We start from the raw sequence: 12,718 nt of genomic DNA, 5'->3' as shown, positions 1-12,718 counted from the left end.
AAGCACAAACCAGCGAAGAAAGGGACGAAGGACGTCGTTCATGAGTGCTTGGAATGTTGCTGGGGCATTGGTCAACCCAAAAGCCATCACCACAAACTCAAAAAGCCCTCATGTGTGCGGAACGCCGTCTTGTGGATATCCTCAGGGGCCATCCGAACTTGGTGGTAATCGGACCGGCGATCCAGTTTGGTGAAAAACCGGGCGCCCTTCAGCTCATCCAGAAGTTCATCGACAACGGGAATAGGAAACTTGTCCTTGATGGTGACAAGGTTGAGACCATGGTAGTCGATACAGAAACGCCAAGTCCCGTCATGCTTCCGGATGAGTAGAACTGGGGAGGAAAATGCCGAAGAGCTAGGATGGATCAGACCACGAGCCAGCATCTTTGAACATTGGCGCTCCAGTTCGTCCTTCTGAATAGTTGGGTAGCGGTAGGGGCGGACAGCAACCGGCGGTGTCCAGAGAAGATGGATATGATGGTCGTGGGCACGCCGTGGTGGCAGACCCCGAGGGTCCGCAAAAACGTCGGCAAAAGTGGCCTGAAGGCTGTCCAGGAGATCCTTGCCTTCGCACGCATGTAGGTTGGCAGGCCTTTCGATGGAACCAAGGCCTGACCACTCCACCCGGTGATCCGAGTGCCAAAACGACATCCACTGCGTCGTGAAATCCCAGAGAATTGGCCCAAGAGTTTTGAGAAATCGTGTGCCGAGGACGATGTCGAACCCGCACAATGGAATGGCATGCAGATCCACCACGAAACGCTCCTTGTCAATGGTGATCGCAGCTTGCTGCAGGAGTCCCCGGTAGGCCACCTTATCGTCATTAGCAACCGTGACTCCCAGGCGCCGATTGGAGGAGAAAGGAAGCCCGAAGACGGTGGCCAGCTCTTCGTGGATGAAGTTATGAGTGCTGCCCGAATCAAGCAAGGCTACCAGGTCACGGTCCCCGATGCGGAGAGTAACCTGCATTGTGTCGCTGGTGGGAATGCCGGTGACAGCCAAGAGGGAGATTTATGCCGCCTAGAAATCCTCAAACTGCTCGTCGTCGGCGTCGGTTTATTGTATGAAGAACGGACGTTTGCAGCGATGGCCCCGCGCAAACTTCTCGTCACAATTGGAGCACAGACCCTTAGCGTGCCGTTCATCCATCTCGGCCGGCGTGAGTCCTTTGAAGACGAGTGCGGGCGAGGGGCTAGAGGGGTTTGGTAAGGCCGGATTAGGTGCGTCCATGGGCCGGGGTGGACGGCTGGGCTGTACAGCGGGGGCTGCGGCGCTGGTGATAGTATTGAGGTGCTCAAAGGAGATTGCTAAGTCAATGGCCGCGTCTAAAGTTGCTGGTTTCAGCATCTCGACCCGAGTTTTCATGGGCTCGCCCAAGTTGTTGGTGAAGATGTCCCTCTCATCGTCGTCGGCAATGGGGCGCACCCGAGAGAGATTCTCGAGGAAGTGCTTGGAATATTCTGCCACGGTGCCGGAGCGGCGGCTGGAGATAAGCTCGCCGAAGGGGTTGGCGCGTGTTGGCGGATTGAAGGGGTTGGCGATCAACTTTTGAAACTCGTCCGGGACGGCTGCTGGCCCAACTTTTTCTCAAGGTGGCCATACCATAATGCGGCGACATCGGTGAGGTGGTAGGAGGCGAGCCAGGTTTTATCGGCCTCCGGCGTCCGTTGGCCCAGGAAGAACAGGTTGCAGCGTGTCAACTAGGGCCGTGGATCGCTGGCCCCGTCATAGAGGGGGAAATCGATCTTGTAGAGGTGCAATGCCCGATCTGGTGGTTCGGTCATGACGGCCGGGGCTGCGACGTGGGACGGCTCGGGTGGCCGTAGGAGGCCGAGGCTGCCTAGTTGGGCCGTGCCCTTCCCTTCAAGCCGGAGGATGGCCAGATTCTGCGCGCGCTGCTGCTGGGATGCATCGGCGAACTGTCCCTGGAGCTCCATGAGTGTGTCAACGATCGATTTGAGGGTAGCGCGGTCCTCCTGAGAGAGCTGTATAAGGGACAGTAGGGGCCCCCATAAAAGGGGATCTGCTCCTTTTCCACCTAGTTTTAGCCTACACCCAATTTCCAGCACTTCCTGTCGAAATCACCACCACAACTCGCCAACTTTTCCTAACTCGCCGGGTGCCTACAACACTGTAAACCTAGATATTCTCCATATATATAAGAAAAGACCAAGGCTGGAAGTAGGGCCTTTTCTCCGTCTTGGGGTCCTGAACCCTGGTTAAATCGCGTGTCCCATTTTCCTTGTGTTCTAGAACTACTAGTATCCTGATGTGACATCCCCTCAGTTGCAAATCTTTACCTAATAATAAAGAGGCTATCGCTTCCGTTTGGAAAACCCACCGAGGTGATTTTACAAAAAAGCCCTTACTGTTTATGACATTAAACTCGTAGTATATATTAAATATTTTTTTAAATACTCATATATTTTAAACCATAACTCCAAATTTAACATATTATACATGGAATTTGATTAGAAAAATATGTAGAATTTAAATATGATATTATTTTATCTGTTAAACGTTTAATAAAAATACTATCTAGGGTGCAATCTTAATAAATAAGTCATTATTCGTCTTTCTTTCATACCGGTACTCATTCGGGTTGGGAATGAACACGTCAACAAAATCAGGATTAGAGATGAAACTGAAGGTCACTTGACTGATTCTTTGTACGTATTAAATCTACATGCAAGCCGTGTTAAAATAGAAGACCTGTGAAATTTTGAGCTGCATTTTTGTAGGATAAGACCATCCTTATTTGTATCGTAACTATAAATTCTCAAATTATAGACATTTTTTATAAATTAAGAGCGTGTGCCGTGTGGTATTTCTTTCTCCCGTTGCAACGCATGGGCCCTTTTGCTAGTTCCACGTAATGGCTCTACTACCTGTTGAAATATGTTGCCCACTGTTAGGAAGTATTAGTATTAGTCTAGGAGTCCTTATTAATCTATTAGTATTACTCTAGGAGTCCTTATTAGTCTATATTTACTTTCCTTGCACCTCAAGTCATGTGTAATATATATATGCCCCTTGGGCCTTCAATATAGATAAGTTGCTTTCCTAACATGGTATTAGAGCCTAGGTTTAGGTCTCCGGACGCCGCAACTCGTCCTCACGATCCATTTTTTTTTCCGTTCCGCTTGAGGCTCTGCCCGTCCCGCCAGATCGCAGTACAAGGCAGGCCCTGAATCCGCCGATCTCCTGGAGGATCTCGATCTTCACCTCGTGCCGCCGGGTCTCGATCTGCAGGGCGCGTCTCCGGTCTCGATCCTGTCCCGCCAGATCGCGCGCCAGTCTCTCTCTGCGCGGCTCACCTCCCGGCCTCAGGTCGCGCGCCAGGTCTCTCTTTGTGCCGCGCTGCTCACGTCCGCGGAGCCGCCGCCCTACCCCGCGTTGGATCCCGCTCATCCAGTTTGACGCGGCTTCAGATCGGGTTTCCTTCGTTGACCAAGTATGCCGGATCTCCCAAGCCGGTCACTGCTGATTGTGGATCTCGTGATCCCGTGATTTGCTGCTGCTGCGGTCTCTATTCTCTGCAAAAAAAAAACAAAAAAAAACTGCTGCTACGTGGTGCTGCTACATGATGCTATTGGCCACCGCTGCCTCTGCTACACGTGATGCTTTTGTCGTGGCGTGTACTGCCTAGCTCCCGATTGCATGTTCTGCTCCCGCACGTCCAGCTTGCGTGCTACTGCAATTGGCCTTCGCCGCCATGATATTATTTTTTCTCTTCCGCTGCCATCATCCCTAATCTAGTGTGTGTTTTCTAGTTTTCTATTTTTCCCGCTGCGTCCACCAAATCCGTTGATATTTTGTGTTTTCTCATGCCATGCGAGTCCACCATACCTTAGTCCGTCAGTCTTTTCTTTGGTCCTGATCCTTTCTATGCAACTTTTGTGGCCTATTTGCCTTTGTTGTTTTCTATAGGATTGTCTGGATTTCTTTTGCATTGTCGATCTATGTCCATCGTGCCTTATCCGCCGAGCTTCTTTCACCGACGGTTGTCGTGGACTATGATTTTCTGCACAATGCTTTATTCTCTTGATGTGCCATCTTCTTTTGACAACCCATCTTCTCTTGATACTTATCTTGTATCTTCAAGTGATGCGATGTCTACCTCTCATGTGCCATCTCTTCGTTATCTTCTTCGGCGACTCGACAAGTTTTGAAGACTCTTCATGCTACGACGACACTCTCTAGACGCGGATTTGGATTATCATTTTTTTTAGTATTACACTTCTTCAAATGCAATGCTATTGCATACGCTTTACATTTGAGGGGGGTGTTAGGAAGTATTAGTATTAGTCTAGGAGTCCTTATTAATCTATTAGTATTAGTCTAGGAGTCCTTATTAGTCTATGTTTACTTTCCTTGCACCTCAAGTCATGTGTAATATATATGCCCCTTGGGCCTTTAATATAGATAAGTTGCTTTCCTAAAACCCACCTCTCTCCATTAGTTCGTATTTTGGATGAATTGGCTGGAGCATGAATTCAATATGGTTTTCGAGCCAAGAGGCCTTGAGACCAAGATCCTGCCAACACAATATTAAAAGAAAAAGATTTTGCAGCCTACATCGATCCCGCGTCTAAGGACTATATAAGTCTAGACGCGAGGGGAGTGTTGAAATATATTGCCCACCTCTCTCCATCAGTTCGGACTTTTGGATGAATTGGCTGGAGGATGAATTCAATAATTGTTAGGACCTGACAAAAATCCCTCGAGAGGTTTGGCTTGTTCGCGCATCTTCAGCACGTCCAAGTTAAGCACAAAATACTTATTTTCTTCTTGACGGGTGTATGCACTTATAGGTATGGATCATGCTTACCTTTTAGGATTAGATGCACCCATGTTGCATTAGTAGCCAACCAGTATGGATCATGCTTGCAACTTTTCTTGCCAGCTCTTCTTCCAGTAGTGGCTCCAGGGCCAGATCCGCACATGTGTGCAGCCGTCCTGGGCAATGATGGGCGCTCGAACAGTTAAAAGTCAATCTTGTTTAAGTGTGCAACAGAATAACGCTCACGCGAGTCTGTGAATGGTACAGTTAATATCTTAGCTCTTGTATCCGGCACGTTACCAATATGGTGCTCTATTATTTTTGTTGGAGTGTATGGATGTGAGATCTAAGCCATGTTCCATAGATGAATCTCCATCATTGGGTGCTATATTTTTAGATTGATAATCTCCACCGCTCAGTTTTGTATTGCTTTGATAATACAAAAATGAATTTGACTTGCAAGATAATCAAATGCTACATCCTAAAATTAGCTTTCCACTGTCTAAATGTAAAATTATATTATCTTGCAAGTATAGCATTCTATAGCTGGGTTTACATGCTCAATGGTATTGCGGCACTCTTATACTGCATCCCAAACCTAAATGCTGATATAAACAACTTTTTTTTTTCTGATGAATCGTTGACATGAATTTGACTTGATTATGAAGATTCATGTTTTAGTTTTTCTGAATAAATGTTAGCGAGTCATGTAACTTAGCTGCGGTTCTTGCCTGTAATGTCATCTTTGTTCACCATAGGAGGGCTCAGTGGAATAGTTCTAGCAAACTCTGGGCTAGACATTGCTCTACATGATACTTATTATGTGGTTGCACATTTCCATTATGTACTTTCTATGGGAGCCGTTTTTGCTTTATTTGCTGGATTTTACTATTGGGTGGGTAAAATCTTTGGTCGGACATATCCTGAAACTTTAGGCCAAATCCATTTTTGGATCACTTTTTTCGGGGTTAATCTGACCTTCTTTCCCATGCCTTTCGGGTATGCCGCGTCCTATTCCAGATTGCTATTCACAACTTACATATGTAGTAACATATCCCTATAAGTAGACCAGAGACTTGTTGTCTTTTGATGCTATGTGCCAATGCCTGAAATATATCTTTTCGTTAACACAAGCAGATCACACCGAAAGTTGGGACAGTGTGCTTTGGTGTTGTTGCTAGTCAAGCAGCGATTATTCTTGCTGGTGGTGAGAAGGGGATGCGCTATGCGATGCCTAATGCTAGAGTAATGATTCATCAGCCTCAAGGTGGATCAGAGGTATGATTGTTGGTTTCGTATGTGATATTTTCTCGCAAAAGCCTTGTGTCTCTGATGCATTGATAAAAAGAAGAGTTTGTACAAGCCCAAAGATGGGCGGCACCCGGAATTACAGCAGGATGGCACTAAACGGTGCCTGCCTCAGCTGGTAGCAATGCTGTAAGACCCTCGTGTGCCCTTGCCCATTGCCTAGCTTCTGACTGGATATTGTCAAGGAGGCCGGCTAAACTGAGCCAGGCGTTGTTGAAAATGATTACGATGCTGTTTGGTATATGAATCATTTAGCAGGATGGTTTTTTCTTAATGCTGTGTGACTAATTTGACAATTGCCATCATTGAAGCTTGCTGTGATGCTAACGATCAGATCACCTACAGGGTAATACGGAGGAGGTGAGGAGACAGGTTGGGGAAACAATTTATGCTCGAGATGTAAGTGTTTTTGTGTCTACCAACATAAGTTTCCTCGAGCATGCTTTTGCTCAGATGTTTGAGGGGCTACTCTTATTTTCTATTTGTAAAGCTGTGATTAAAGGTCTTGAAACCTTGCACGCAGAAAGTTGACAAAATGTTTGCTGCTTTCACGGGACAACCAATCGATATAGTGAGACAATGGACGGAGAGGGATCGCTTCATGTCTTCTTCCGAGGTAACCTCTCGCTTCATGTCCTCTCGTCTCCTTTAGCACAAGAAGCAGAGCAGTAACCTGTGGTGACCTTATGTTTTGCTCACATAGGCCATGGACTTCGGACTAGTCGACGCATTGCTGGAAACGGGATGCTGAGCAAACGGCTGCAAATTGGAGCTCTAAGTCAGATACATTCACCATGTTTCGTTGCCTTGTCAATAGGGACCGAACTATGTTCAGTCACTAGGGATGATGACAAGGGGATGCCATTTGGCTCTTAGGAGTTGGGCTTCGGCTGCGGGTGATCGTGTTGGATATATTATCGATTTTCTCATTAATGTAATTCGTAAGTAAATCATCATAACAATGATGATAATGCTAATCTCTCATTGTAAGCTAATGCTAGAAATATATCATATGGAATTATGAAACTTATAAGTACTACTTTCTCCGTTTCTAAATGGAAGTCTTTTAAGAGATTTTACTGAGGTCTACATACGAAGTAAAATAAGTGAATCTATACTTTAAAGTATGTCTATATACATCTGTATGTAGTCATCTGATAGATCCTTTAGAAATACTTGTATTTAGGAACGGAGGGGTAGTAGAGTGCCCATGCGTTGCCACGGGCTTTTAAATTTTTTTGCTAGTTAGATAAACATAATGCATGTTAAATTTTACATGTAGAGAAAAAATAGCACATGCAGATAATAATTGAAGTCCACTTCAAATGTAAATTGATAACAAAAAGTTAATTTGATGATGAATAGATATAGATCAATTATAAAATTTGTTACAAATTAAGGTTTGCTTAATGCGTTTAAGAAATTCTCGCACAATATATGGAATGTTGTTCAAACAGTATATAAATTTGTTCATCAACTCATACACATCCTTTGTAGATTCAATGGCCAACGTAAATGTCCCATTCAACTTCAACGCGTTCCTAGAGAAAACCAAGCTAAAAGACGATGGGAGCAACTATGCGGACTGGGCTCGTAACTTAAAGCTCATCCTCATGGCTTCCAAGAAGGCATATGTCCTTGATGCACCACTAGGTGATCCTCCTATTCCCGTGGCAACCCAGGACGTTAGGAACGCTTGGCAGTCGCGGAGTGATGACAACTCTCTCGTTCAGTCCGACATGCTTTACAATTTAGAACCGGGGCTCCAAAGGCGTTTTGAGCAACACAAAGCATATGAGATGTTTGAGGAGCTGAAACTTGTTTTTCAAGCTCATGCCCGGGTCGAGAGATATGAAGTATCTGACAAGTTCTTTAGCTGTAAGATGGAGGAGAATAATTCTATCAATGAGCACATACTCAGAATGTCTGGGTTGCACAAACGCTTGACTCAACTGGGAGTTGATATTCCGCATGATTCGGTCATTGACAGAATCCTCCAGTCGCTTCCACCTAGCTACAAAGGCTTTGCGATGAATTACAACATGCAAGGGATGGAAAAGGCTATTTCCGAGTTGTATTCAATGCTGAAATCTGCAGAGGTAGAAATCAATAAAGAGCATCAAGTGTTGATGGTCAATAAGCCCACCAGTTTCAAGAAAGGCAAGGGTAAGAAGAACTTCAAGAAAGACGGCAAAGCTGTTGCCGCGCCTGATAAGGCAGTTGCCGGGAAGAAGTCAAAGAAAGTACCTAAGCCTGAGACTGAGTGCAACTACTGCAAGGGAACCGGTCACTGGAAGCGGAATTGTCCCAAGTACTTAGCGGACAAGAAGGCCGACAATGTCAAAGGTATATGTGATATACTTGTTATTGATGTGTACCTTACCAGCGCTCGTAGCAGCACATGGGTATTTGATACCGGTGCTGTTGCTCACATTTTCAACTCTAAGTAGGAACTACGGAACAAGCGTAGGCTGGCCAAGGACAAGGTGACGATGCGCGTCGGGAATGGTTCCAAGGTCGATGTGATCGCTGTCGGCACGCTACCTCTACATCTACCTTCGGGATTAGTTAATTGTTATTTAGTACCATGTTTGAGCATGACCATTGTATCGGTATCTCGTTTGATGCAAGATGGCTACTCATTTAAATATGAGAATAATGGTTGTTCTATTTATATGAGTGGAATGTTCTATGGTCATGCCCCGCTGGTTAATGGTTTATTCCTGATGAATCTCGATCGTGATGTTACACATATTCATAGTGTGAGTATCAAAAGATGTAGGTTGATGATGATAGTTCCACATACTTGTGGCACTGCCGCCTTGGTCATATCGGCGTAAAGTGCATGAAGAAACTCCATACAGATGGACTTTTGGAGTCACTCGATTTTGAATCATTTGACACATGTGAACCATGCCTCATGGGCAAGATGACCAAGACCCCGTTCTCCGGAACAATGGAGAGAGAAACTAACTTGTTGGAAATAATACATACCGATGTATGCGGTCCAATGAGCGTTGAAGCTCGTGGTGGCTATCGTTATGTACTCACCCTCACTGATGATTTAAGTAGATATGGCTATGTCTACTTAATGAAACACAAGTCTGAAAACTTTGAAAAGTTCAAGGAATTTCAGAGTGAGGTGGAGAATCAATGCGATAAGAAAATAAAATTTCTACGATCTGATCGTGGAGGAGAACATTTGAGTCATGAGTTTGGCACACACCTACAGAAATGTGGAATTGTTTCACAACTCACGCCGTCTGGCACACCACAGCGTAACGGTGTGTCTGAACGTCGTAATCGCAATTTATTGGATATGGTGCGATCTTTGATGTCTCTTACCGATTTACCGCTATCATTTTGGGGATATGCATTGGAAACTGCCGCATTCACCTTAAACAGGGCACCGTCTAAATCCGTTGAGACGACACCATATGAATTATGGTTTGGCAAGAAACCTAAGCTGTCATTTCTTAAAGTTTGGGGATGGATGCTTACTGTAGAAACTTCAACCAGAGAAGCTCGAACCCAAAGCGGAAAAATGCGTCTTCATAGGATACCCTAAGGAAAATATTGGGTACACCTTCTATCTTAGATCCGAAGGCAAGATCTTGGTTGCTAAGAACGGATCCTTTCTGGAGAGAGTTTCTCTCGAGAGAAGTAAGTGGGAGGAAAATAGAACTTGAAGAGGTCATTATACCTCCTCTCGAACTAGAGAGTAGCGTAGTGCAAGAAAATGTTTCTGAGGCGCCTGCACCATCTAGAGATGAAGTTAATGATGATGATGATGACACTTTGGATCAAGTTCCTATTGAACCACGAAGGTTGACAAGGGTACGCTCCACACCAGAGTGGTACGACAACCCTGTCATGGAAATCATGTTGTTAGGCAACAGTGAACCTTCGAACTATGAAGAAGCGATGGCGGGCCCGGATTCCAACAAATGGCTTGAGGCCATGAAATCCGAGATAGGATCCATGTATGAAAACAAAGTATGGACTTTGGTGGACTTTCCCAATGATCGGCGAGCCATAGAAAATAAATGGATCTTCAAGAAGAAGACTGACGCAGATGGTAATGTGACCATCTATAAGGCTCGACTTGTCGCTAAGGGTTATTGACAAGTTCAAGGGATTGACTATGATGAGACCTTCTCACCCGTAGCGATGCTTAAGTCGGTCCGAATCATGTTGGCAATTCCCGCATTTTATGATTATGAAATATGGCAAATGGATGTCAAAAGAGCATTCCTGAACGACTTTCTTAAAGAAGAATTGTATATGATACAGCTGGAAGGTTTTGTTGATCCTAGCAGTGCTAACAAGGTATGCAAGCTCCAGCGCTCCATCTATGGGCTGGTGCAAGCATCTCAGAGTTGGAACATTCTCTTTGATGAGGTGATCAAAGTGTTTGGGTTTATACAGACTTATGGAGAATCCTGTATTTACAAGAAAGTGAGTGGGAGCTCTGTAGCGTTTCTCATATTATATGTTGACGACATATTGTTGATGGGAAATGATATAGAACTATTGGAAAGCATCAAGGCCTATTTGAATAAGATTTTTTCAATGAAGGACCTTGGAGAAGCTGCTTACATATTAGGCATCAAGATCTATAGAGATAGGTCGAGATGCCTCATAGGTCTTTCACAAAGTACATACCTTGACAAGATATTGAAGAAGTTCAATATGGAGAAGGCTAAGAAGGGGTTCTTGCCTGTATTGCAAGGTGTGAGGTTGAGTGCGACTGAACGACCAACCACGGCGGAAGATAGAGAAAAGATGAGTACCGTCCCCTATGCTTTAGCCATAGGCTCTATCATATATGCCATGCTAAGTACCAGACCTGATGTGAACCTTGCCATAAGTTTGGTAGGGAGGTACCAGAGTGATCCAAGAGTGGATCACTCGACAGCGGTCAAGAATATCCTAAAGTACCTGAAAAGGACTAAATATATGTTTCTTGTCTATGGAGGTGCCGAAGAGCTCGTCGTAAAGGGTTATGTCGATGCTATCTTCGACACAGATCCAAATGACTCCAAGTCACAAACCGGATACGTGTACATTTTGAATAATGGGGCATTCAGCTGGTGCAGTTGCAAGCAAAGCATCGTCACGTCATCTACATGTGAAGCGGAGTACATAGCTGCTTCGGAAGCAGCAGAGGAAGGAGTCTGGATGAAGGAGTTCATCACTGACCTAGGAGTGATTCCAAGTGCGTCGGGCCCGATGACTCTGTTCCGTGACAACACTAGAGCTATTGCTATTGCAAAGGAGCCCATGTTTCACAAGAAGACCAAGCACATCAAGCGCCGCTTCAACTCCATTCGTGGATACATCCAGGATGGAGATATAGATATTTGTAAAGTATATACGGGTCTGAATGTCGCAGACCCGTTGACTAAACCTCTTCCACGGGAAAAGCATGATCAACACCAGAACTCTACGGGTGTTCGATTCATCACAATGTAACTAGATTATTGACTCTAGTGCAAGTGGGAGACTGTTGGAAATATGCCCTAGAGGCAATAATAAAGTTGCTATTATTATATTTGCAGTTCATGATAATTGTCTATTATTCATGCTATAATTGTATTAACCAGAAACCGTAATACATGTGTGAATATATAGATCACAATGTGTCCCTAGTGAGCCTCTAGTTGGCTAGCTCGTTGATCAATAAATGATCATGGTTTCTTGATGATGGACTTTGGATGTCATTGATAACGGGATCACATTATTGGGGAATGATGTGATGGACAAGACCCAATCCTAAGCATAGCACCAGATCGTGTTGTTCGTCTGCTAAAGCTTTTCTAATGTCAACTATTATTTTCTTAGACCGTGAGATTGTGCAACTCCCGGATACCGCAGGAGTTCTTTGGGTGTACCAAACGTCACAACGTAACTGGGTGATTATAAAGGTGCACTACAGGTAACTAGGACAACTATTTCTAAAATAGTTGGCAAGGGGTTATAACCAACATGGACATTTTATCTAAGGGATTTGAACAATCCGGACACGTGCAAAAATAGCTACGACAATATAACCCTAATAGGACAACACGTGAATGTATGCAAATGGCAGATCAAATCACTTCAAATATTCATGCAAGTTGCAAAATAATAATCTACGCAAAATTCTACACAAGTTACATATATAACTTGTTCCGATCCGACGCACGGATTAAAAGTTACGAGCGTTTTAATATATGCGATTTTCCTGAAAAGAATTTAATCGCCGGTTAACAGAAAAACTACTACGGGCCAAATCTCACTACATGCCTAAACAGACCATGAGTGCACAATAATTACGAAGCGCATGCGGTGCAGGATAGGGCGGCTGCTCACCTCGGCCACACGGGACGGATCTGGAGAGGATGTTGGTACACGACTGGCTTGCTAGGCGTGGAGGCCGAGGTGGCCCAGGAGCAGGGCTGGCGAGCAGTCAACGCCCTAGCGAGGATAGGGGCGGATCGCTCCTAATCCAGGCCAAGCAGTGGCTATGTGATGATGGCCGGCGACGAGGCCTTGCGGGCAGGCGGCCGCGTGGGGCGACGGATCCCGACGGAGGGCGGCGGGGTAGATCCGGCCACGTGGGCTTCGTTTTCGGCGACGGCCGGCC

General features: G+C 45.2%; 1 protein-coding gene across 2 annotated transcripts in view; it reads left to right on the top strand.

Moving 5' to 3' along the window:
- Nucleotides 1–7,169, top strand: part of LOC123448508 (ATP-dependent Clp protease proteolytic subunit 6, chloroplastic) — a 31,980-nt gene extending 24,811 nt beyond the window's left edge. The window contains exons 6-9 of one of the 2 annotated variants that reach the window (XM_045125423.1): nucleotides 5,920–6,060; nucleotides 6,436–6,489; nucleotides 6,618–6,706; nucleotides 6,794–7,169. In XM_045125423.1, the coding sequence (XP_044981358.1) occupies nucleotides 5,920–6,060; nucleotides 6,436–6,489; nucleotides 6,618–6,662 (240 nt within the window). In that variant the 3' untranslated portion in view covers nucleotides 6,663–6,706; nucleotides 6,794–7,169. Of the gene's footprint in view, nucleotides 1–5,919; nucleotides 6,061–6,435; nucleotides 6,490–6,613; nucleotides 6,707–6,793 lie in introns of both variants that reach the window. The other variant, XM_045125422.1, reaches the window with a different exon arrangement.
- The last annotated feature ends 5,549 nt before the right edge of the window (nucleotides 7,170–12,718 follow it).

The sequence above is a fragment of the Hordeum vulgare genome, chromosome 4H (genome assembly GCF_904849725.1).
Source record: "Hordeum vulgare subsp. vulgare chromosome 4H, MorexV3_pseudomolecules_assembly, whole genome shotgun sequence".
In the NCBI taxonomy this organism is placed as follows: domain Eukaryota; kingdom Viridiplantae; phylum Streptophyta; class Magnoliopsida; order Poales; family Poaceae; genus Hordeum; species Hordeum vulgare.
This window is presented reverse-complemented; position numbering and strand designations above follow the sequence as displayed.